Below are 27,458 nucleotides of genomic sequence, written 5' to 3' on the forward strand. Positions count from 1 at the left end.
CTCTCTCTCTCTCTCTCTCTCTCTCTCTCTCTCTCTCTCTCTCTCTCTCTCTCTCTCTCTCTCTCTCTCCCAGATTTCCCACCTTAGGTTTAAATATCCACCAGCCGTGGTTTGCTGTAATTTCCTGTTGAGGATATATCACAAAGAATTTATCATATAGTCAAAAATATAACTTTAGCAATCCTCCAGGCAGAGCTTTCTAAGCAGAGTTGGGCTCTGGGAAGATTACTCCCACATGATATTTATTTTATTCAAGTGAAATAAAGTTTACAGCAATACTGGGGTCACCTCTGAAGAACTCACAGAAGTACAGCCTGAAGATGCATTTGGAAGATGTCAGGAACAGCAATGGAGCAGAACCCTTGGTCTCAGCAGAATTCATTCACCGACTCATTTGCTCAGCTCCTGAACCCTGCTATGTGCTGAGCATTGATTTACACAGAGACTTTGAGACAGCACTAACAAAACCAAGCACTCCTGTTTATAAATTCTGCACTTACAAAGGAAATTACTGCAGTCACACAGAAATGGCATCTACTCATGACATCTCATGTTTAGCAGAAAGATGAGAAAAATGTTAGCTTATGTGTTAAGGTATATATATTTTATATGACATTATTATTTTAAATATATGTATGTGTGTGTTAGACTTGTATTTAAAATAACAGGCATTTTCTCATAACATAGATATGAGGGATGGGAATTTCAGGGACTGGGTGGATCCTGGTAGACATAAGCACTGCACTATGAAAGCAAGGATACAGAAAGACACAGACCTTCTGGGGACAGAACAGTGTCCTGTTCAGTTGCGTACACTTCATTCAGAATGCCAGGCCGAAAGCAATTGAATCACAATGGCACAAGGGCTTTGACAAATTCTGAGACCAGACCAAGGATGGTTTAGCTGGGATTCACTTGGTGGGGACTGGGCTTTCTCACACTGACCAAAGTCACTGCGGAAGTTGGAGGAGTGGATTCTGAGGAGAACAGGAAGCCTGGAAACTGGACATGTCCCAGCCATGGGGCATGAGCTACCAGAGGAAAGGGGAGTGACTTGCAGGGCTCCAGGATGATGCTGGAGGAGGAACTAGCAGAATTTGGTCACTGATGATGTGGTGTGAATGAAAAAAGAAGCAAAAGCATCAAGATTGGCAACTGGGAGAAAGGAGAAGAGGGGAATAGGGTCTTGTGTTTCTAGGGAGCCTGACAAAGGGAGTCATTGATGGCAAGATGTGCACATGATATCCAGGTGGATTTGCAGAGGCAGATTCAGGGTGTGAGCCAAAGATGGGCACACATAGGGAGGAGAAGTAGAGAAAAGGAGAGATAAACTAAGGACAGAGTGTGTGGTGTTGGAGATGCAGCTGTAGGGTGGGGAGGTTAAAAGAATCTCATGGAGCACAGGGAGCATGGATTGGTGGCAGCAACTTGGCCCCCACAGACTGCTGCTGCTTGGCCATGAATAGCTTGGGTTCCCTGGGCTCTGAACAAGCACATGAGGGACCAGGAGAAGCTGCAGGTCAAGGCCAGCAGTCTAACCTCAGCACCAAGATGCTCTGCATCCTCCTGTAGAAAACCCCACTTCTCCTTTTCTAGAAAACTCTTCCTTTTGTTTTCAAAACCACAAATAGAGTAGACTTTATTTTATTGGAATCATTACTAAAAAGTTATGGGGGAATTTGTAAAGCTTTGACTGAATATCTTTTAAGAATGTAAACTAATTTAGGAAAATGAAAGTAGAAAATGAAGAAAGTTGCCATTTTATAAAGACAAACCAACATCAAAAAGTTTACCTGAAACTCAACACAGATATCTTAAATTAGTTGATTCCCTAAAGAAGAGGCAACTCAGTGTCCTTTTGGAAAAGCCATATGGCATCTTCTTCCCAAATCCAGAATTCGTTTTCCCTCTCTGCTCTCCCGCCAATCCCTTCGGCTAGTGACCACAGTAGCTGATTTGGGGACAGAAACAGGCTTTTCTTCAGTGTACTTTGGCTCCAAAGAGTTCTCAGGAACACCATGTCCTTTTACCTTCTGGTCTGAGGCTGCCCCTGCACCTTCCAGGGGCTCTATGCTTACACTTTCTGCCCCAAACACTGACAGTTTAATAGCCCAGGGAGGGCAGCAGATTTTAATCCCCAATCTGGGCCTAGCCAGTCTTTCCAAAGCTTAGTAAAGTCACTTCCTTCTGCTTTTTTTTTTTTCAGGAGTGTTAAACTTCCATGTTAAATGTGGGCAGGTTGCCCCTGAGACTCCACAGTAAGGTCCCCATGGAAGGGAGAGATCCCCTCCTGGCCTCCCAAGAATGCCAGCATCAAAAGCCAGGGGAACTGGCCCTTGTGAAGTCGGTGAGGGAGCAGTCTGTTCTTGACAGCCACCCCATGTTTTCCAAACAATAAGAAAGGGTGTAAAAGGAAAAAGCCCTGTCCCCCAACACCCATCCTCATACCAAAGCCTCCTCTTCTATTAACCGGAAGTGATTACAATACCTTAGCCAAATAAAAAAATCAGTTATCCCTTTTCTCATTTAAATAGTTCTCTCTGCTCTCTTCTTCCTTTTGGATGGTCACCTAAGGTATACTGAGGTCACCCAGGTACATTGGGTCACCACAACGTTCATGGGGAAGGCTCTAGGAGCTATGAGGCTAAGGGGCGGGGCTAGGAAGGGTGGGGCTTGCCAGAGGGGCTGTCCTAGAGAACAGGGCTCTCTCCTGGTCTACTCCTCCCACAGTACTAAAGTAAATCTTGCTCTATCGCCACTGTAAAGGCTCCCACATCTTCCTACCTCTGCACCAAGTGTCCCAGCTCCCAGCCTCTGCCCTCCCCCCACCCCCTCTCTCGACTCCGGCTGCTGTGAGACTACCCTTCCCGGGGATCTGTTTGTACACCTTGGCAAGAGGAGGTCGAATATCCTGGGGAACACTGGCATGCCAGCTGGAGCTGGTGCGCACACGAACGCTAGTGTGCACATGCTCCCGTATGCACACCACACCTCCCCCACTCAGACACTTAAACACCCACTCTGTTTACTCACATACATGCATCAAAGCTCATACACACTTCCTTCATGGTACTGTGAACTAGGGCAAGACACTAGGGCCCCCTGCTCACCCCAAGGCCAGGCTCTGTACGGGTGAAAGGGCAGGGAAAGGTGCACTTGCCCCACAGCACAGGATGCGGATGTGCTGATGCAGTTTCTGAGGAGAATCTCCGCCTGGGGAGCTAAGTGTCAACCTGCCACCACCCCTCAGCTCCGCACCTCTGCCCCGTGGGTTCAGAGCACCAGGCGCTTGTCTTGCTGACTCCTCTTTTTCATGTCTGGGGAGTGCAATGCAATCTCCGTAGTAATTTGGAGTTCAGATGGACTGCATTTCCGGGATTCATTTATTCCTCCGACTTACTGCCGGAGTCTTAATAACTCCTCATTTCCCTGATTTCTCATCATAGTCGGGCAGCTCTGTAGCTCCTCCAGTCTGCACATCCAACATGCTGCCAGCAGCATGGAGCTGGAGGGGCCCTGCTCCCCTACCCCTGCACTCCCTCTTTTCCCCTCTCTTTCCCCTCTCTCACCCCCGTCTCCCTTCCTGCTTGGTGAGCTGAGAAAGACTTACTTCCCCACCTTGCCTCCTCACTCCATGCATCCACAGCAGTCTGGGTAGGATTCATTTAGAAAACTGAGTGGGTGAGATCTGAACTTAAGGGCCAAATTTTAAAAGGTGCAGACCTCAGTCATTCTCAACCCCAATGAATAACAGTACAATGACATGCTCCTCCCCTCTGCACACCCACATGCACCCCTTACCAGCATGGCAGGGAACCCAGAGGTCACCGTGGTGTCCACTTTCTGATGGGCGGCCACCAGGAGCGACATCATGGCCATTCCCTTCCGCACACCTCTGGAGCATCCAGACCCCCGGAGCTCTGGGCTCCTTTACTCTGCATCGCCAGCCCTCCTGGCTGAGAAGTGGAGCAGGAGCCGCCAGCTTCTTGTCGTCCTGGGTGTGATGCATGGCCCTTCCATGCCCTCCCTTCCTCCTCCATCAAGGGGACAAGGGAAGGGGGTAATCACCCACCTAAGATGAGGCTCACACAGAAAATCCCATTCTGCCTCTGGAATTCTCCAGGGACAAAGGGCAATTAGAGCACATTTGCTGAGCTGCTCTGGATGTATCTGGGGGCTGGCTTCCAATGTTCAGGTCCACATGCCCCATTTTGGTGCCTCCTGGCATCCTACCCTCCACCCTCCATTCCCTCTCCTCCGAGCTCCTCTGACCAATTCCATCCTGGCCAGTGACAAAGCACCCCACATATTTATGCTGCTGCCTCACTCCTCATAAATTATATCAGTTCCCCAGATGAAGGCCTCTTGGCTCCAAAGGAGGTTGCCATGTTATTTATGCTGCACTTACACACCTGCATATTGAACTCTATATTTAAATCAGACAACAAATCAATGGTACAAGGGGAACAGATGGCAGAAGCCCTGCTCGTGTTCCTGCACAGTATCTACAAAGCACTGCTGGGCCTTTGGATGGATGGTCACTATCAGCAAGTACCACCCCTCTCAAGGCTTCTCTATTTTGGGGTTGGAGGATTCAGTAGTTAAGTCCCACAGAGATGAAATAGAACTGCCAGTTAGTTTGGTCCTCTGAGGGCAAATCCCCCAAGGGTCTGAGTTTGGTCCTTCCTGTGGCTATTACAGGAAAGTGGGTATCAGCAAGCAGGGTTGGGCTGGAGAGGAACCTACCACAGTGCCACCCTCCTGGGCAGAGGAAATAAGTTTCTGAGAGGAGCTTTGTTCTAAGACTGGGAACAGGAAGGGCTTCAGGATGGCTATCTAAACCTGCTCAGTACATAGGAGTCCCATAAGGTATTCCAAGTAAGGCAGAGGAGTTTAAGCCTAGACATTGGGCCAGGAGCTTTCTTTGGTGGAGTGGCTCACAAACGGAGAGCTTTTAAAAGCAGCAATAAGAATTTACATTGCAATCTACTTCTTCTTCCTGAAGATTTTCTTTCTTACTAATGAATAAGTCAGTGGGGATAACATGAAACTCAGAGCCATGAAATCTTACATCTTGACATGTTTCAACTTTTACCAAATAACCTCAAAATCTTAGCAAATTAAAAATATGTTTCTTTTCTAAATAATCTATGCCTTCTGAAAAATCAAGCAAATCAAGACTATTTGAATAAACCGCATCTCTGGGACTGTACGATTTTTTGGCAAATTCATTTTATAAGAAGCATTTGTTTTTTCCTCTCCTCCAAATCTTACTCAAATGAGATGATTTGGCTTGGAATTGGGCACCCATTGATGGGCCCTCTTGCAAAATGCTACCTGGAATGAAGGGAAAGAAATTGGAGACAGCCCTTGTCTCAAGAACTTACAAACCACCTGACCAGTTTTCCTAATCTAAAGTTCATGGTTTTTCCCGATGAAATGTGAATTATCTAGGAAATGTTTAGGATAAAGTTATCTGTGCTGAAGAACAAAGAATGTCAGAATTGAAAGGAAAATTTACTGATGATTCCTTCTAAATCCTGGATTTGACATTGCGGCATCTCTTTAACCTCAGCACGGATTATATTCAGTTCCAGCCTAATTTCCACACTTCCTGCTGCTACCCTGGCTGACCATCCAACAAGGCCTTTCAAGTGTGAATGGGGGCAGGGAGGTGCTGTTCTTTCTATTTGCTCAGGTATTTCCTTCGGGGCATTTTTCTTTTTCATATCTGCAAGGCCTAAGAAAATGCCTGGCTAATTCCCATCTTAATTAAAAATACTGTGTCCAGTTTGGGGCCTGCAGAAGTGAGATGAACTGTTCTTGGAAGGACTTCAGAGAAGGACATAAAAAATGACTAAGGTAACTTATTTCTCTACTTAGACAAATAGACAAGAGGCACTGGGAATTTCAGAGGAAGACAGGATTACATAGAAGTTCAAAAGCAATTTTGCACATGAAGCCTTTATTTAAAGAGTGACAAATGGGTATCTGTTTTCTATTCTCAATGAAAACAGAGAAAGAAAAGGTCCTGATTTGCATTTCAGCAGAAGGGATGTAGGTCAGACATCATAGTATGCAACCCATGAAGTTGAGGATTATTATTTTTCCTTTTTTGTCTTTAGAGAATTTTGTAAAATATGCAAATTTAGTGCCCCTCATTTGAAAATGTGAAATCCAAGTTGCTCCAAATCCCAAATTTTACAGCACTGACAGGATGCCATAAATGGAAAATTCCATATCACGAAACTTGAGTTCATATACAAAATCATCAAAAATATTGTATAAAATGACTTCTATGTTATGCATGTAAGGTGCACACAGATCACAAATAAATTTCACATTTAGACTTGGATCTCACCCCCAAGATACTGTATTACATATATGTAAATACAGTGGTACCTCGGTTCACAAATACTTTTGTTTGCAAATGGAAGCCTTTGGTAAAATTTTGTTTCTGTTTTCAAACCCTGCACTAGGTGACAAACACGATTGCAGCCATCTTTGCCACACAAACACAAATGTAGTCATCTTTTAAAAAATCATAGAACAAATTAAGTTTGTAAAATAACATACCTAGTATTCCAAAATCTGAAAACATCCTAATTCTGAAATATACACTTCGGATAAATAGTCATCAGCATTTCTGCTGAAGGACCTTCAACTAGTACTGGCTGTTTGATTTTTGAAACAAAGTTAGAATTCCCCTTTGGGGTTGTCCAGATGTTCAGAAGGAAACCATGTCTGTTGATTATATTGCCTATTAAGGTCTTTATTTTTTCCTCTCATAAAGTTGTTTCTCAAAGGGAAACTATGGATTTGAAATAAAAGATTAGCCTTTTCACAGTCGGGTTCTTGTGATAATACATAATTGTTGCAGAATCCCAATGTCTCCAGTTTCAGAGAGTTTGTTTTCCCCTCTGCCCCAAATTGTCCAGTACAGTGTTTAAGAAAATTTTGTAATTCCTTAAAATGTTATGTATTTCCTCTTCTTCTCTTCTGTAGTGCTCTATGGGGTTTGTTAACCTCTACTAAAATATAGAATGCTCAGCCTTCCACTGATGTAGTGAAGGCAAAGATCTGAAGCCATAACAGGACAGGGCCTGTCCCAGCTTCCTGCCCTCACCCCCAACACTGGAAGGAAAGCAGACAGTAGACTGGACTCAGATGGTACTTTTGGACTCAGATGCTGTAGACAACAGGAGCCTAGACCTTGGACCTGGCTGTGGCTCACACACATGCAGGGAAAAGCATGCCTTGGGCCATAAAGGGAGTGGTTACTTCAGTCTTTATAGGTTTTGTTCCTGGGATGAACCTGAAGATGGAGTTACCACCTGAATTCCCCCACACAAGTCCAGCCTCCATCCAGCCAAACCTAGAGGCCAAGTAAACTCTGAACATGGAATCCGTACTCTCCCCAGGAGATACAGAGAGACAGTGTCTGGGCAAATGGTTCGAGGCTCAGCCTGCAGAAAGGGCCTGGGCACCTTCTTCTCCACCCACCCAACACATGACTGGCAGGAAGCAGGTGGCCAGGAAGGGCTGGGGACAGCCTCTCCCACAGAAACTTCTCTGCCAAAGACTGCACAAGGCTTTCATGGGAGAGGAGCGTGTGATGGAAACCAAAATGACACCAGGGTGCTAGACATCTCAAAAGTGCAAATTAGAAGAGCTTCAAATAAAAACAAAGTCCTTGAGAAGCATCCATGAAAAGAAAAACAAAAGAGGCACTGAGAATGCCAACAAGACACTGTACTTCGCCTATCAGTCCCTCACCTAATTCTGCATGCAAATGTACAAATCAGTAGACAGCAGCCTATATTTCTGTAATGTTCATTCTGCTGCAATAGACAGAGAGGCATAATTCCCCACAGCTGCACCTGCTCAGAGGCAGCCTTACCCTCACAGAGCTCAGGCTGCTTTTTTTGTTATATCTCAGCCACACTAGGGCAGGAGGTCCCCCTCTGCACCCACATACTTTACAGTTTGGGTTGATTTCCATTAGTGCTGGGTGCACAGTTCTTTCCATGAAGAGGTTTTTATAAACTTTTCTATGGGAATGCAGCATGAAGCACTGAAAGGGCTACTGAGCCACAGCAATGGCCTACTGAAAGCACTCTGGTACCACGCAAAGACCAGAAGCCACCTCAGCTGAAGAGGAGTGTGGAGAGCTGAGGGGCCTGGTGTCACAACTGATGGACAGGACAGAGGATACCCCAGTGCAGGAAGCCCCAGGGGGCCTGAGAGGTAGACAGAGGGACAGTGTGCAGCTGTCAGCATTCCTGCCACCTCTTTACCTGCCTCCGGGCAAGCCTGGCCTGGCACCCTATGTCCACATCCATAGCCAGCTCCCCAGGGACATCTTCCTCCATACTTTATTCCTTTTATGACCCTCCTGCTTTATTACAATTTTTAGGCAGCAGAGCTCTAGCAAATGCTGTTTTTTCCTTTTTTATGAAAATTGTTCCTTGTCTTCCCATCCCTATTAAACACCACATCTTTTACTTTTACTAAAGTCATTTATAATATACATTTCAACAGAATTTGAGGTTCGTATTGTTTTTAATAAAATATATCCTGCATTATTAGTGTTTAACTGTGTTAGTGTGCTTTTGCCCAAACATCTTCATGCTGGTTTCTAGGCCACTGAAGGGATGAGAAGATTCAAACACCAGGCATGCTGACTTGGCCTCAGTCTGGCTTGGCCTGGTCCAGGTGGCATATGTCATCATTGTCCATGAGAAAAATGTACCCAAGGGGGCTTATACAGGATAGTGAAACTTAAGAAGCATAGGAAATGTCACTTTAAACCCCAGCTGAGTCTTGGCAGATAGACATCTGGTTCCTTATGTTATTCTTGCTGTTCCTTGGATCAGTTTCCTCACCATTATTGATTAGAGAAATGTCCCCAAGAGAGTTTACAGCGTTGATGCAGACACTCATGTTCAGGACCAGAGAAGTCCTATGGATTCTAAATCTCCTTCATCTTCCACAGGCCCCTTTCCACCCCGAGGGGACCTTGGCTTCTCTTTTCCTAAAGATTGGCTTGAGATCTGCACTTATTCCTGTTTGTAGCTCACCCACCCCTTTAATGTGCCCCATTCCCCCAGCCCATGCTTTATTCTCTTTTTTACTTTTGAAAGATTTGCAATGAAGATTTGAAGAAAGTTATTATCTTGGGTTATACTTCATGTTTTACCATTTTGATACTGAGCCAAAGCAATAAAATGCTTATCTTGACCATGGCTTTACACGGACATTTCAGGTCTGCATTACTTTGCCAAGTAAAGAAAGAGAATTGTCACTGCAGTATTTTTTAGAGAATGTATCATATTTTCTTCTTCGTTTTAGTTCAAGCTACTTTAATTCCCTGTAGACCCTTAACAACAGTACTTTCCTCTAAAACTTGCTAGGCCTTTCAGTAAAATGCTCCCATTTTCCTGAAAGATAACCTTTTGGTATGATTTTTCTAATAGAGAATCTAAGAAGACTGTACAGACTCAAGTTCCCAGGCATTTGGCAGTGCTCTGTGTGTGTGTGTGTGTGTGTGTGTGTGTGTGTGTGCACGCGTGTATATCCTCTCTCCAAGGATCCAGCCTCAAAGCTTGTACTTAGGACTGATCTCACAGAAGACTCCTTTCATATGGGAAGTACTTTTTTGTAAAGCTAAGGGGTCTGACTATTTTGCATTTGATATGTCTTCCACTACATTTTCAAATTTGGATCGATCCCCCAAATCCCCCATTCTGAAAATTTCGAGACTCCCACTGTGCAGCTAGATCTCATGGCTCAGGGTTATGCCAGTGACTACTTCTGTGGGAGGCATTTGAAGAATTGTGGTGTCAATTTGAATAATAAATGTCCAGCTGATTGGTTTAGCCAAGTTCTGGGTGTGTCTGGATGATGGATTTACAGAAGACAGAAGACCAACCCTGGGTGTGGGAGGCACCAACCAATAGGGTTGTAGTTTGCATGGAATAAAAAGGGAAAGGAGGAAGTCTCATTTTTGTTTTTTTGAAGCAGTTCTAGTCTTTGCTGTCATCTTTGGAATCCGTCTCCAGGTTTCCAGCATAGATTCTTTACTTTTCCAACACAGATCCTTCCACTTCCTGATATGAACTCACAAGGAACTCTACAGTGAGCTCCAGACCTTGGACTTTTGAGTGGACTCTCCAGCTCTCCAGTCCACAGATGGTTCTTTTGCATTTTTCACCCTGGAGTCACACAGCCACTGTAAGCCTGCCTAGTAAATCCTCTATAATATATGTATTCCTCTAGTGAACACTGACTGATACAATATTTTTGACAAGTAAAGGGGAACCTGAATTAATTGATCTGAAGTCCTAGAAACAGATTCAGAAGAATTCGTCCAAATGCTGAGGCTAACAGGGACACAGTTGAAGGGCTCAGGTCTTAGGTAGGATCAGCCACATCCCCAGCAATAAAGCCACTGGAAAGTACACACTGAGCACCATCTCTGGCTGAGCTGGAACACAGCCCCTGATCCACAATGAACCAGTATCTTTCTAAGCACAGGGTCCTTGATTTCAAATGTTGCAAATGCCCCCAGAATGAGACTGAATGCACATTAAAGGACAGAGTGTGCAGAGTGAGCAGGACTGAGCAGGACTGAGCAGCCTGGGAGGCAGTAGGGACATGGAGAGGAAGGAGGAAGGCAGGGATCCCTTCTTGCTGAGGATCTGGATTAACTGCATGGGCTAGTTTGGTTTTCGATCCCTGTCCCCTTCCACATTCACTTCCATGGCATTCAGCATTCCAAATCAGGAAATCAGTTGTAGCCTCTGAAGCCGAAGGATTTGATCTAATCCACAATCCTCTTAGTCTTGCTTAGTCAGTGACAAGGAAACATGTTAAGTCAAAAATATTCCTTCTCTTGGACTCAATCTCTGGAAACACCAAGCCCAGGCTAGGCATACCTGCAGGATGAAAGGGGGCAGCTACTGATGAGCATCTGAAGGTAAAGGCCATGCATCACTGCCACCAGAACCAGAGGCAAATTTCCCAGAATCCAGCCTGTGGCCTAGCCCACAACCAGCAAGGGGTGCCAGGATGCACTTAGTCTCCAAGTTGACAAGTTCTGGGTGATGTGCATGAAACAGAAAATGTACTAAGTCACTGCGGGATTCCCTCCCTATGCCGCCCATGGGGCCTCTAAAGTGTCCATTTTGGATTCTGTTACTAGGCTAACTTAGACTGAATGTCTGCAGAGTGTGCTAGATCTAGGCCTGAGCTGCAGTTCAACCCCTCTGAGATCTCTACAAGCTTTGAATATCTTCTGCTATACCATAACATCCCACAGGGGAGTGAGATTCTGCCTGTGACCAGTATTGCTGTTTATTTTAGTGAGAGACAACAGAAATCCAAGAGGATTGTGCCCTACAGGAAAGAATATTTAAATAAAGAGCAAATGCTTACAAAGAAGAAACACATAGCCATGGCATTGTACATTTTGTTTAGCCTATTCATTAAAATATTTACTTTGGAAATTTATATGTCTTTAATTTCTTCTAAAAGTAAACCTACCTTCCTCTGTGAGCTAACTCAAATCAAAGCAATGCATATTTGCACAAAGTCTAATTTCTAAAGATACCCTTGTAGCTTAGTCACTTTTGGCTTAGCTGTAAATTAAATTAATTTTTTAAAAACATACAACACGTATTTAGGATTTTAGTTTTTCTCTTTTTATAAATTCTAAAATGCTTTCACATGGTCAAACGAGTGTCATGAAATCTTGACAATAACAGCAGTAGACTATTTCACACATGAGAACACCAAAAGAGTAAAGAGGCTCAGGGATACTAAATGCACTGATCAAATTCACGCAACAAACTCACTGAAATTTACAAAGTGACTACCAAGTGCCTTGACTGACAGATTTCCATATAACCATCTAAATGTCCTACCTCCATTCAGAACACAATCAGCACAGATTCATGGGCATTTCCCAGCTGCTATTGTACTACACATTGAGGTCAAAGCCCCCTACTTCTCAGCTACTCCAAACAATTCCAACCTGCCCGTGGATGTTAGGAGCTATGGATTCCCAGAACACATTGCTAAACTATTTCTATTTGCATACAGAACCTCCTCTTGCAAGAGAGGCTAGAATCATCTCATTAGGAGTTGGGACAGTGGTTCTCAAGTGGAGGTGAACATTAGATTTCTGGGGTAGATTTTATAAAACACTGATGCACAGATTCAGATCTGGTCAGTCTGAGATAGGTGAGCATCAGTGTTTTCCTGGATCCTTCCTAGGTCAAATGAACACATGCCCGAGAATATGAGCACCAGAGGAATGGTTTCAATCTATGCATGGCTTCCAATTGTCAACTTTCCTCCTTAAAACAGTCAGCTTCTGGAAGGTCCCATCCCATGCACCATGTATTCTTCCTTCATAAGTCATGGTCACAAGATCAAGTGCAGATTTCAAGAGTGTCAAGAGCAGACTTCTGTTCCTGACCATAACACCTGTCGGGTATCTGAGGTACTCTCCCCTTCACTGTGTGAACACTGGGAAAACACACAAAGTGATCACACTTTGACAGTAGGTACTGGGGAAGGGGGAGATATTGAGCCAGCCCTGAGAAATGGGAGCCATCAACTGGGCTAGAAAGTACCCCACCTCATGGCCTGGAGAAAGTTTCCAGCTTAAAATGAGATGAGACATTAAATGCAGTGGCCATGTGATCAATGACCCAAAATCTAGACTTCAAGAAGTCAGTGAAGTGGGGATCTGTAAAGCAAGTGCTGGATGGAGCTCCAGAAATCTGTAGTGTGTTCTCTGGAATCTTTAGCTGAATGCGGATCTATGAACAAGGGTGAGTATGAATGGAACAAGCCCTAAGCCATAACATGCCAAAATGTGTGGGCTGCATATACAGGTGGACCAAGCAGAGATTTGTGGTAGTTTCCCTATGGCAGGAGCTCCCACATCCTGCTAAAAGATATCTCTGAAAATCCCACAAGTAACCTTGCAGTTCATTTTAAAAACTGAACACTTTCCCCTAAGAGTAAGAACCAAGATGTGGTTTCACTGCTCACATCTTTTTTCCCCCTTTTTATTGAGTTTATTGGTACATTCTAGGTATACAGTACAATTACATTCATTATTGGGATCCTGTACCTTTACATGACAGATCTTGGTTCTCATTTTTTTCCCCTTGTCCCTGCCCTCCCTTCACCCCTCCCCCTCCCCATTTACAAATATTTTATTTCCATTTTTTCATTTTCTCATACTTTTTTCTTTTCCCTTATTCCCTTTCCCCTACCCTTCCCACTTTCCCTACACCTTTAGACCCTTTCTTCCTATTTCACATTGTTAATTATCCCGTTAGGATTTTGTGTACTATTATAGTTTTTCACACCAGAGAAACTATTCAGTACTTACACATGTGTGACTTATTTATTTCACTTAGGAGTATATCCTCAAAATGTATCCATTTTCCTATGAATGAATCTAATTTCTCATTCTTTATGGCTGAGTAGTATCCGTTTTATAGAACTACCACATCTTCTTTATCCAGTTTCCAACTGATGGGCAAATGGGCCGTTTCCATGTTTTAGCTATTACAAACTATGCTATAAACATAGGTGCACATATGCCACTGTGATATAATTCTTTTAATTCTTTTGGAAAGATACCCAACAGAGGGATGACTGGGTCAAATGGAACCTCTAGTCCCAGCTCTTTGATGTATCTCCATATTGATTTCCATAGTGGTTGCACCAGTCGGCACTCCCACCAACAATGGAGAAGGGTTCCTTTCTCCCCACAACCCTGCCAACATTTGTCATTGTGTGATTTCTTGATAGCAGCCATTCTTTATGGGGTGAGGTGGAATCTGTGTTGTTTTCATCTGCATCTCTCGAATGACCAGTGATGTGGAACATTTTTTCATATATTTACCTGCTGCTTTTTTTCATATATTTACTACTTACTTCTTGGTCTGAGAAATGTCTGTTCATTTCAGATGCCCATTTTTGAATTGGGTCTTTATATTTGGGGCGGGCTGAAACTAGACCCTTATCTCTCACCATGCACTAAATTAAAATCCAAGTGGATTAAAGATTTAAATATTAAAACAGAAACACTAAACTTGCTGGAAGATAAGTTAGGCAGAACTCTGGAAAACATTGGCATAGGAAAATACTTAATGAACAAATCCTCAGTAGCATAGGAACTAGAAGAACGAATCAACAACTGGGGTCTCATCTTATTAAAAAGCTTCTGCACTGCAAAAGAAACCATCAACAGAACTAAGAGACAACCTGCAAAAATTTTTATGAGCTGCTCCTCAGACAAAGGACTATTATCTAGAATATATAAAGAACTCAAAACAATCAGTCCCACTGCTTACATTTCTATCTCTTACTGTCCTTGCAGTCTGGGCCAGGGTAACAGAAAAAGGAAAGTAAAAGTAAGTAAAATCCAGATAAATCAGAAAGAAGTAAGAAAAACTGGCTTTACTTGCAGATAAATGATCATCTCTGTAGAAAATCCCAGAATCTATGAAAATTAATGAATCAGTTTAGCAAAGTTGTATAATAAAAGGTCAATGTATCAGTGTAAATTATATGTGTATATACTAATAGAGAACAAATAGAACTAGAGAGTAAAGATTTTTAAAAAAATTATACAATTAAAATATGAACTAAGGTATACATTTTTTAAATGCGTACTATTTATACATGGAACAATATAGAGAGTAATTTTAAAACATCTACATAAAAGAATATATATGCAAATATAACCAACATCACTAACTTGCAAAGTCTCCCAAAATGATTGATAGAGTCAATGCAACTCTAATCAATGTTCTAAGTAGAATTTTTTAGGAACTGACAAGGTCATTCTAGATTTTGGGGGGAATCTCTATTCTGATTTCTATAGTGATTATACTAACACTCTCATCAATCATGTAGAAGGGTTCCTTTTCCCCCCACATTCTTGCCAGCATGTTATTTGATTTTTTATTTCTTGATGATGACCATTCTTTCTAGAGTAACATGGAATCTCAATGTTGCTTTAATTTGCATTTCTCCTACATTTCTTCATGTATTCATTGGTCATTTGTACTTCTAAAAAATATCTATGCATTTAAAGTGACCATTTTTTCCTGACATATGTGTTTCCTACAATAACCAAAACAACTTTGAAGAGGAATACCATCCAAGGATCTAAGTTTCCTGATTCCAAGAGTTTTTAAAAGTTACATTAGTCAAGAAAGCACAGTACTGTTATAAAGGCACTTTGACTGATCAGTGGTACAGGACAGCATTCAGAAATGGACCACGCATTAACAGGGAAGTCATTTTCAAGAGAAATGCAGCAGGAGTCACTCAACAGAAAATCATCACTTTCTCAACATACTACATCCAAATGACTGGTCCACCATATACCAAAAGAAAGGCTTTGGACTTCACTTCTTACCATTTATGACATTTAGCATAAGGTAGATTACTAAACTAAATGTATAAATTTAGACCAATATTTCTAGAAACAAGCAGGAAAAAGAATTATGACTTAGTCGAAACAGAAGTGTCTTAAATAGAACATAAAAAGCAAAATTATGAAAGAAAAAAGCTGACAAATTAGACTTCACCAAGATTTAATGATTTTGACCTTCAAATGACACTATTATGGATGATAAGATGATAATCAAGCCATATACTATTATAAACTGTGAAAAAACACGTACAGTTTTAAATAATATATATTTAGAAATCTTACAATTCAATGATAAGAAGGCAATGGCCTAATAACAAATTGGCAAAGGATTTGTATAATCGTTTTGCAAAAGAAGTTATGGATGTCAAATGAGTAATCATAAACATACTCATTATCATTTGTCACCATTTTACAGTTTCTTACAAAGTTAAAATAGACTGATCATTTGAACAGTAATTCTACTCCTGGCACTTTCATAAAAGAAATGAAAATTTATGTTTTCTGAATTATCTGTCTATGAAGGTTTATGGCTTTATACAAAGTAGTACAAGGCAGGAAACAACACAAATGTTCTCTTTTGTCAAATGGAGAAACTTAACTGTACTGTGTCCACACAGCAGAATCCTGCATGGTAATAAGAAGGATCCAGATGCTGATGGATCCTGGCCATGTCCCACTGAGAGAAAGTGGTAAAACACAGGAGGGTCATGGAGCATGTCCCCATGCACAAGCAATAGGAGAAGGGGTATCAAAGAAGGAATGGAAAGTACAGTACTGGCTTCCAAGGGCTGGGGACCAAAGAAAGACATTGGCTGGAAAGGGGCAGAGGGGACTTGTTTTAGGGATACAAATCATTTATGTCATAATTGTGATGGTGCATACATAACTACACAGTTTTTTCAAAGTTCATTGAATTCTACTCTTAATTTGGAGCATTTTAATGAATGCAAATTATACTTCAACAAAGATTACAAAAAGGGATAAGGAAAATGAAAGACAAAGAGAGAAGTAGAGTAGGAGTTTACTTACAGTGTAATGAAAAGGGGGCAATCTTAGTCACCAACGTGCCCCAACTAATGTGTCTTTCTTCCAGGTCAAGGGGTGTAATGCAGTTTGGTGGACTGATCTCTGGAACACTATGCTTTCACTACAAGCAAAGTTCAAATCATATCAATAGAGTTTAAAAACAAAGAAATTAACAAAAATAAATAGGATGGGAATTCTAGTATAGTACCACTTACTCAATGAAGTCTCTGAAGTACCCTGACATCTGGGTCCTCCTGGAAGAAAGGCCTCCAAAAAGCTGCCCATTCATAAGTGCACAGAAAATATGGACCAAAATTGTTAAAACAAATCTCATCACAATTCTAGAAAATAGCCAGATCTGGCAACAATTTGAGGATAGCTTATTCAAGAAAAAATGGCTGGATCTTGGCCAGGACAGAGGGTTCTGTCTTTTTACAACTCGCTCTGATACCATCCTTCTCTCTCCAGCTAGGCAGGTTAGAGTTACCATGTGACTCAAGGATTCTACTCCTAGGTGTCACCCAAGAGAAATAAAACACTAAAGCCTGCACACAAATTAACAGTAGCACTATTTAAAACCACCGTAAAGTGGAAAGAATCCAAATGTCCACAAAGGGTGGATAGATGGATGAAGAAACAAAATGTGTTGTTTCCACACAATGGCTGGTGTGGTCCCACATATCCAGGAAATATTGACACAGGCTATGTAGCGTGGAAGCACCATGTCATGTGAAAGAAACCAGTCACAAAGACCATACCTCACAGGAATTCATTTATGTGAAATGTACAGAGCAATGCTCCATAGAAACTACAAGAATGCTAGTAAGCATGGGTTTCACATTTGATGTGAGGAAAATACTTTAAACTTAGATAATGGTTTATGTTGCATTACTCTGTGGATATTCTAAAGGCCAAGTAATTGTATAGTGTAAAAAATATCCATGTTAGCCCAGTATAATGGTACATGTCTATAATCTCAATATTTTGAGAAGCTGAGACAGGAGGATCACAAGTTTTAGCTCAGCCTGGGCAACTTAGTGACTTAGCAAGACCCTGCGTCAATAAACAAATAAACTAACAAGGACTGGGGGTATAGCTCAGTGAGAAGGTCCTGAGTTCTATCCTACTACAAAAAATGGTCATTATGTATCAATGAAAAATGCATCATTAAAAATCTTATACCAATAACTACAAGGATATGTAATCTATGGCAACTTATTTAAATAAAAGAAGACACATTAAAGCTGTTAGAATAACAACTGTAGGGGAGGGGAAAAGGAGGAAACAACATGAGGACAGAAGAAATCTATGCCCAACAGAGCCAGAACCCAGTACCTGGTGTTTAAAATGTTTAAATACAAAGCCTAGACCCAAAGTGTCCCCCAGAAGCCCTGTATGCCCTCTGCGCTCTTTGTGCAGGTCTTTGTTGGAAGATGGCATCACTGCTCTGCAGCCTGTCCCTGTCTTGTGCAGTCTGGCAGCAGACACTGGAGCCACCATCCAGACTGACCAAGTGCAAAATGGAGACCTGCAGTTCTAAATTGTGACCATTAATCCTGATTTATTGACTTGTATTGAACTATGAAGCATCTAGCAGACCAATAAAGCACTTTCATATGTGTGTTCAGACAGGTCATGAAGGTGTGACTGCCTATTCCTCTCTGGAACTATTCCCCAGCTATGCTCTGCTTCCTATCTGCCATGAACTGAGCAGTTCTGCTCTACTATGTCCTTCCATCATGGTGTTCCTGCCCTTGGAGCCAGCTAACCATGGACAGAGTCCTCTGAAACTGTGAGCTACATTAAACTTCTCCTTTAGGTTGTGGATGTCAGGTATTGTGTTTCAGTGATGGGAAAGTGGACTAGCACACAGGTGCTGGTTCTCACAAGAATTCAAGAGATTCATAGTGTATTTAGGAACACCTCACTGTTCTTTCTGTGGCTCAGGAAAAAGCCACCTGCCATCTGAACCATGAGGCAGCACTCTTATAGGCTCAGTAGCTCAACTGCTTTTGCAGTGTCTTCCATTGCTGTTATAGAATTAATCTCCCCTTCCCTGATTTCTGTTCCTACATTTCAGCCACCTTGGACAGTGTCCATTTACAGTTTTTAGTGAGAGAACTAAAACTCTCTCCTAAACACAGGACAGCTCTCCAAAAAACCAAGATTGGCCGGTTGTGAAAAGCTCTCATGGCTCCAACAGGAAATGAGGAGATCCTGGGCTTCGAGGAGCACATGTCTGATTTAATGGTGAAGGATGCCCCTGGCCTCTTCCCAACAGGGATATCTTAGGCATACCTAGAGTTCAAAATGCAGGGCATTTCCTGAAGAGACTCAAATTATCACATGCTGAGTTTATCATGGATGGTGAAACATGCCAGATCTTGAATTCAAACTCAGTACAGACTCAAGTGCAGGTGCAAAGCCACCAGCACGCTCAGCGGTCCTGGAATGGACAGCACCATGTGGGTGGAATGATCCTGAATACGCATGAGATCCCCACCCCAAGACAGGGTCTCTTTAAGGGCCACTTCTCCACAATCACACCTTACTCTGCGGTGAGTGACACTTTGTTTTCTCCGGTTTATCTCCTAAGAGAAATTTTTTTTCTAACAAGACCCACATCCCTAAAAAGGCAACGCAGAAAAGTCTGGAAATAGTTGCGTCCTTCTTTGGAACAGGACAGAAAGCTGCTTGGGTGAGCTTGGAAACAATATTTGAAGTGGTTGTTGGGTTTCCATTTGGGAATATGGTAGTACTATTGACCAAACCTGGACCACAGGAAGCAGAGAAAGTTTGGAGGAGCACAGGATACATTACTTCCAGTCATACTGTCGAGGTCTCTGGGGTGTTCCTGTTTAGAAGTGAGTCGATGTGGGAGGAAAAAGGGTCCGAGGGGTAGAAGGATGGGGAGACAGACTGGTGCCAGCCTGAAGAGGAAAGGGTGAGTATATTCTCCCAAATGTTCTGTAGAAAAGTGTTGTTTCATAAACACTAGGGACACACACACACACACACACACATATACACACACACCCGTGTATGAATAATTTCTAACACAGCTGAAGAGAGATTGTCAGCAACCTACATAAGTGAAGTTTTTCATCTCATCACCTCCCAGCACAATTTCCTGCCACAGAGAGCACCCGACACCCCAGAGTGCACACTTTCATGACTCCCTTTTCATTCTGCTCTCTCATTTATCCTCCACATCCAATCTGTCACCAAGTCAGGGTTCCCTTGCACAAAGTCTCTGCACATCTGCCTCTTCTTTAAATCTCTATCCACTGCCAAAGGGTCCAAGAACATGAAAATTTTTTGCATGATTTTCTCCATGGGGAAGGTAAGCATCATCAAGTTTGTATTATGAGAAAAAAATAACACTAGCTCCATGTAAAAACAGAGACACATCTTTAGGAAAATAAGCCAGTTTCTAGATCAGGGCAGCAGTGGTGAACTCTGCTGCTACTCCCATAACAAGGATAGTGTGGATATAAGGCACTGGAGAAGCATGAGCAACTTTCATAGACTTGAAACTAAGCTCTTCACATACCTGTCCCTGCAGAATGTTACTGCAAAAGTCTCAACTCAGTTCCTGGTGGTCAAGTAGATATGGCCAAAGGAGGTACCAAAGGGTTAATAAGGGGAAATGAGAAAAATAACTCTCCTCAAATGGTAGAGGCAGCCAAGGGACACAGATGGGGAAAGACCACACCTACATCAAGACTGCATTCGAATGCCTACTCTAAAAATCTCACCAGTGCAAGCATCAGTGACTGTGCATCCACAGTGATTTTAGAGGATAAGCCGGGCATGGTGGTGCATGCCTGTAATCCCAGCACTCTGGGAAACCAAGGCAGGAAGATCCAGGTTTAAGCCCAGCCTAGGTAACTTAGTGACTTAGTTAGATCCGGTATCCAAAATAAATAAATAAATAAGGCCAAGGTTATAGCTCAGTGCAAAGATTCTGGTTTCAATCTCTGGCACCACTAGTTAATTAATTAATTAAAATTGGGGGGAAAAAGTGAGATCAGCCAATTGACTTCCATGGTGACAGACTAAGGAAATTCTGGCTGATAGAACAGGAGGAAACTAATTGAGTACAAATTACTGATAGCTTATAATGATTAATCCAATTCTAGTTCTTCTCCAAAAAACAAATAAAGAGAAAAGCAAGAAGTAATGAGGAGCATGAGATCCGAGGCTGCCCTCATGCCAGCTGCAGGTCCACGGTGGCCTTCACGGTGACAAACCCTCCAGGGAGAAGGCGTCTCATTGTGCAGAGGTACAGAGTGCATGAGGACACTGAGGCCCTGAATGGCTGTCACTGCTCCAAGCCTTATAGACAGTCAGGCTACCATCTTAGCCCTCCTAGGTCCTGAGTGCCAGGACCCCATGGAACCTTATGTGACCCAGTGAGAGTAGGTGCCACCAAGGGACACAAGGTAGCCTTGTCTCTGGAGCCCATAGATTTCAGAGATGCTAGTGACAGCATGGTGTCCATAACATGGCATGACCCTCTAACACCCTGGCAGAGGTGTCTGCCAAGACCCCACCCAGCCTTTCCTCATGCTCCCATCTTACCCACAGCCTGGCACACAAACTGGGCACCATGTCACAAGAACAGCCTTGTGACGGGGAGCTTTCCAGGCTGCACCAGGGTATACTGAGTCAGCACCTTCCCCAGGCTTGCAGCCGGTGCTTCTGGCTCTTGTTCCCAACCATGTAACGAGGTGATTCTACTGGATGTGCCCATCTGGGCCTGTGGGGGACATGTGTGACAGCCTGGGCCATACTGGGTGTGAAGAGGAGCCATCTAGGCTGCATATTACATACGTAATGTAGTTAATGTATGTCAGCAATGAGACTTCCTGTTTTGAGCATTTTTATTACAATACAGGCACATCCACTCCTTGTACCTGGCATGCAGAAGTCACTCTGCACATGGAGGGGTAGTGAATCCCCTGTTCACGAGCACTTATTGCTCTATCTTCTCACCTTCTCCCTTCTCTGCTTTCTTCTACCAGTTACACTGCCTCCCTCTGGCACTCTGGGTGTGGGAGCACAGTCCTTACGATGACCAAGTTGTGAAGATATAAAGTTATTTTCTAGCTCAGTGCCCTTTAATCAGAGTGATCGAAAACAGTACAAGAACCTTGGACAATGCACATGAAGGAGTAGATCCTTCAGGCCCCCCAAATCAAAGGCGCAGTTGAGTTGGGCCTTAAAGGATGGGTAGGAGTGCACGGACACAGAAATGAAGGAAGAACGCCCAGGAAGACTAACATGAAGCAACAGGGAAGGTCAACTTGGAAGCAAGAAAGTTCATGCTATGTCAATACACTGCTGATTATCTTACATCACTAATGGACAGAGTGTTCACTGAGGGTTGGGGAAACAGTCTGACGGGGAACAATATTTGAGGGTGATTCTGAGGCTTCCATTTGGGTGCATGGTAGTAGTATTGACCAAACTAGGACCACAGGAAGCAGAGAAAGTTTGGAATGGCACATGATGCATTACTTCCAGACAGGTTGAGCATAAGGCCTCTGGTTGCTTTGTTTAGAAAGCTTTGTTGCAAAGCTGCAAGATAAAAAGCTCACAAAGGGGCTCAGACTCGATATGTCACATAATGGTGGCAGTAGATGAAACCAAAAGAGTAGAGAAAAATCACATGGTGACTACAGGACATTAGGTAACGAGCATTTAGTAAAGGCAGGAAGGCTAGAAACACTAATATGCAATCTTTGAGCATAGGGAGAGAAATGCAAAAGAAAGGAATGCTAAATAAAAATTCACAGAGGAAGCAAGAGAATTTTTCCTCATGGGAACAAAGGAAAAAGCCAACTTCAGAAAGAAGGTGGTCATTAGCAACATATTCTGTAGAAAATATCAAATAGACTAAGGATTTAAATGAGGCCACTGGATTGAAAAAAAAGGCTATTTCACGGGGCCAGCTTCAAAACTACTATTGTGTGGAAGGCATTTATTATCTGTGGACCCCTGCTCCCACCACCTCCTTTCTTTGGGGGACCTAAGGCATATATTCCGCTCTTTTAAAATTGAGTGCTCTGAAGAATCTGCCCCCACCCTTCAGTGCTTCCAGTATTGGGGATTTAGCCTTCCTCAGAGGTCTGGTACCACAAGGATTCTGCAGCTCCCAGCCCTGTAACTCTCTTCCATGTGGACCATGCTCAGAAATCCACTGATTAGCCACAGATCTGACCATGATGGTCACATCTGTGCACCAGGAGGTCACAGGGACCTTTAGAAGGGAGCGCTCTCTACCTACCTGCACCCCACCTAGAATCAGCCTCCTCTGTCCACACACAGGACCAGCCCTTGCTGGCAGAAGGAGAGGACAAAGGACATTCATCATCTCTAAGCTCCTCACAAGCCCATAAGCAGCTGCACTGAGGTCTGAGCTCCTAGCTTTCGGATTCCTGTCAGACTCAGCCTGCTTAGTTGAGTTCTTTGAATTGGGACGACGGAGACCTAGATAAAAGGCTAAATAGCATTGTTCTTAGCAGCAGTGGGACATCGCTTCTCTCACCTTCCTGGATAATCTTTTTATTTTGAGACTTCTTAAAAATAGCTCAGAGCAATTTTCAAAGACTAATAGTTCCGAAAGGAAGTGTTAGGAACGATAGTGTCTACAGAAGCTCAAAGCCAGCAGGATTTTCCAGCTCTGGCATTAGCACACCTGCCACATCCAAGGAGGTGACTAAGGACCAGAGGCACCTGTGGGATGCAGGGCTTCTTCCTGAGGGAGATCAGAGGAAAGGCTGCTGATGGCCACAGTGAGGATGCAATCTCAGACCCAGGGACTCTGCATGCAGGTGATAAACTGTGAGTTCTGCATGCAGCACTGAAAGAGAACACACACACACACACACATACACTTCCCTCTACAAATGGACACTCAGGTTGCTCAGGCAGGCTGTGGTCCAGCCAATGATTTTTAAGCTCAGGGAAGAAAACACTGCATTTATTTTCAGTGACACAATGAAGTTCAACTTGACCATGCCTTCAACTTCAACTTTCCCTCACTTATCTACCTGCAGTTTATCTTACAGGAATTTTCCCTGACTCAAGCGGGGTGTGACTATAAAGGAGGTGGCCAGTTTGTTTTTAACAAGCTAAACTATGCCTTCGAATTATGAGATGATGTGTGCATAAGGAAGTCAACCTTACCACTGTGTGACACCAGCTGTCTGAGGGGTGGGAGTTTGGTTATATCTCACGTTTGCTAGATTAGGCTCTGACAGCTTTGACTCTCGTAAAACTCTTGAAAATGTAGGCAAGGACTTTCTGAACAAAACCCTGATGGCATAAGAAATATTAGTGAGAATCAACAAAGAGGATCATGTCGGATCAAAAAGCTTCTTCACAGCAAAGGAAACAACCAATGGAGTGAAAAGATAATCCACTGAAAGGGAAGAAAAACACCTGCCAGCTATTCCTAGGAGAGAGGAATAATGCCTAGAATAAGTAAAGAACTAAAAAAAATTAGACCCCCCCAAATGAAACACCCAGTCAAAAATGGGCAACCAAAATAAACAATTTTCAAAAGAAGAAGTATGAGTGAACAATAAATACATGAAAAAAAATGTTCAACATCACTGGCCATTAGAGAAATACAACTTGAAACCCAGCACTGAGATTCTATCTCACTCCAGAGAGAATGGGTATCATCAAGAAATCATCCAAAAACAAATTATGGGGAGGCTTAAGGGAAAAAGGAACCCTCCTTCATTCCTGGTGAAAATGCAAACTAGTAGAACCACTGTGGAAATCAGTATGGCGATTCCTCAAAAACTTAAGACTAGAAATCGTATTTGACCCAGCTATTCCCCTTGTATCTTCCAGAAAAAGTTAAAGACAACACATTACAGTGACACAAGCATAGTCATGTTTATAGCAGCACAACTCATAACAGCTAAATCTTGAAGCAGCTTATATGTCTTAGCAGATAAATCATAAGTACATGTGGTATTTACACAATGAAGTACTATTTTGCCATGATAAAGGATAAATTTGAGTTAGTTGTAGGTAAATGGATGCACTTTGGGAGAATAATATTAAGTGAAATAAATCAGACACACAAGTTTAAATATCACATGGTTTCTCTTAGAGAAGAAATGCAAATAATAAGTAAAGAACAAAATAAAAGATAGATAAATGAAAGTAGGGAGATCTCTTTCAAATGGGAAGAAGACCAAGAGTTGGGAAGGAACTGGGGGCAGGAGAGGGATAGGGGATTAAAAGAAATTAAGATGTGTTATGTACAACTCCCTACAATAAATATAAACATTATGGACTGTAAACATCTACCAATAAAAAATTTAGCTGAAATAAAAACTATCTTCAAGGGATAGACTTCTGCCATTTCTGAGGATAATCAAACGACTTTGTTGCAGGATTCCCATGGAGACATGCAAAATTGCTTACCAAACAGATGCACCATGATGTGTACTAAAGGTACCAGTGTTCCCATCAATTGCTGTTTATAATTTTGGTAGAAAAACATCAGTTTCATTTCTCTGCATTCTTAGCCCTTATGTACTTCAGAGAGCATTCCTGAATCCAAAAATCTGTGCTCCACAGTCTGAAATATTTTGAATGCAGAATTGACATCAGAACTGGACAATTCTGCACTGTGGAACTTGGCTTCAGACACAAAATTATTAAGAACATCATGTAAGACTGATTACCTGCCAGGTTATTTGCATCATGTATATGTGAGACATAAATGAATTTCATATTCAGATATGGTTCATGTCTCCAGGATGTCTCGTTACATATGTGCAAATATTCTAAAATCCAAAACCCTTCTGCTCGCAACCATTTTATATAAGGGATACTCAGCCTGTAGGCCAACTCATAAAAATGTTGGAGTGAGCACTGGAAAGGCTTTTGTATCTTTGCAGATTTAAGCCAACATACTAAGTGCTTTAAAAAAAAGACTATCAAGCCAGGCACGGCGCTGCATACCTATAATCCCAGCACTCTTGGAGGTTGAGGCAGGAGGATTACAACTTTGAGTCTCAACTGAGCAAACCTGTCTCAAAATTTTAAAAAATCAAACTAAAATGGGCCTGGGGATGTAACTCAGTGTGAAAGCTCTGGATTCAATCCCTGATGCTGAAAAAAAAATCCTATCAGAAAAGATGAGGGTAAAATGTATATTTTCATATACTATTGGTGGCATTATAAATTGGAAACAACACTTTTGAATATGATTGTCATTTTCAGTTTCAATTTCAAATTTTTAAATTTTTAAATGTACTATTTATTAGTACATGTTTGTAGTACACATTTCTCTAGGTTATTTTATTTTAATTTAGTTTATTAGTACATGAGTGTAGTATACAATGTTTACAATTCTTGTGTGGAGGTGGTGCATGTACATAACATATCTTAATTCTTTTTTAATAAAAAATAAAATTTATTTTTAATAAAATAATTTATGTGAGATAGCCCAGCCATCCCATTAATCAGTAGTGCTAAAGAAAGGCCAACATATATGTCCAAAGAGGAATATATCCAGATGGTCACTGCAGCATTGCTGTCAAAACAAAACTCAATAGTCACTCACATGTCTGTCATGGGGATGTGACTTTATGGGCTGCAGGAGGCCCATGCTATAGATCAGTAGGCAACAATTTCATAGGATGGGGGATGTGTATCCAATCAAACCCAAGTCAATACTGGACACAACCAAGTCATTTTGCTGGATGGCAAACTGAGAGAAACACTAAAGCACCTTATTCATGACAAAGATAACAAGGAATCTATCCCAAAAATGTATATGGACTTCAGGGAAAGAAACACTTTATAAATAATTTAACACTCCATTTACTGAGACATCATGAGATTAATACAAGTTACCTTTGGCCTGTAGAATGACAAGATGTACTCAGAGTGGTAGCCATTGGCTTCCAGACATTTATTAGTACTACAAACTGCTGCTTGGTAACCTTGGTCACTGAGATTGCTGTTTATGCATTTTCAATATCCTCTCTAAGGGCCAGCAGTGTAGTGGCTTTCTGTGATATACGGCATCCTCTAGGGTTCCCTGTACCAGAGTAATACCATCTGCTGAAAAAATATCTTATTATTTTTCTTTTCCTGAAGTGCGATACATTTTTGGGTGGACTCTGCATGTAGATAATTCTATCTATATGGATAAATATTTCTAGACATAGAAATGTATACTTCTGCACATGATATATACGGACACGTATGAGTGTACATTGGCACACGCATTACACACTGACTGTGATTTACAGATCAAAGAAATGAGAGCAGAAGGTACTGGGATAAAGCATATGGGGTTGATAAGAAGGGACTCAGCCTATGTGTAATTTATTAAGTTATTAAGAGAATGCCCTGATATGCTTCTAATACACTTTAAAGTTATGAGGAGTTTAAAATACAATTGCACACATAATCGCCTTTACTTCACACATTTAATGCTCACTCTTAGGAAAAGCGACTCAGAGAGACCAAGAGGAGCCAAACATAAATGAGTAAATCTATTTGAAAATTCCCTGCCCACATATTTGTACCTCTGGAGACAGAGGCACACACACAGTGTGACCGTGGATCCCAGTGGTCCAGCCTCTGTCATGTGATTGCCTCCAATATCCTCTGGCCAGGCACATGGGGGACTCATCCTCATCCACAGTGCTGGGAGCTTGCCGAACACACACAGTCACCACATTGATGGTGTGTAAGGGAATGGTATTCACATACACATGTGCACACACATGAAAGTAAATGAATAAGCATCATGTTGCTTAGCTATCGTACCCAGAAGTGGGCTTGGGAATGGGAGTGGGACAAATGTCATCACAGTCAGGTTGCCCATCCCCTAAAATGAGCTCGATGTTGTTCTTCCAAGGTGGGAATTTCTAGGATGAGAGTGTGCAGTGTGGCGACATCTGCAGGTGACTATGCA

The 27,458-nt window shown here is 42.3% G+C and overlaps 1 protein-coding gene across 4 annotated transcripts in view; it reads right to left on the bottom strand.

Moving 5' to 3' along the window:
- Positions 1-27,458, bottom strand: part of Dpp6 (dipeptidyl peptidase like 6) — an 851,974-nt gene that overhangs the window by 643,579 nt on the left and 180,937 nt on the right. The window contains exon 1 of one of the 4 annotated variants that reach the window (XM_033764450.1): positions 3,802-3,838. The exons of the other annotated variants lie outside the window; for them this stretch is intronic. Coding sequence (XP_033620341.1) covers positions 3,802-3,807 — 6 coding nt within the window. The 5' untranslated portion in view covers positions 3,808-3,838. Of the gene's footprint in view, positions 1-3,801; positions 3,839-27,458 lie in introns of those variants that run through there. 4 annotated transcript variants of the gene reach the window in all.

Source organism: Fukomys damarensis, unplaced genomic scaffold (assembly GCF_012274545.1).
Source record: "Fukomys damarensis isolate Sample0158 unplaced genomic scaffold, DMR_v1.0_HiC HiC_scaffold_16, whole genome shotgun sequence".
Lineage (NCBI taxonomy): Eukaryota > Metazoa > Chordata > Mammalia > Rodentia > Bathyergidae > Fukomys > Fukomys damarensis.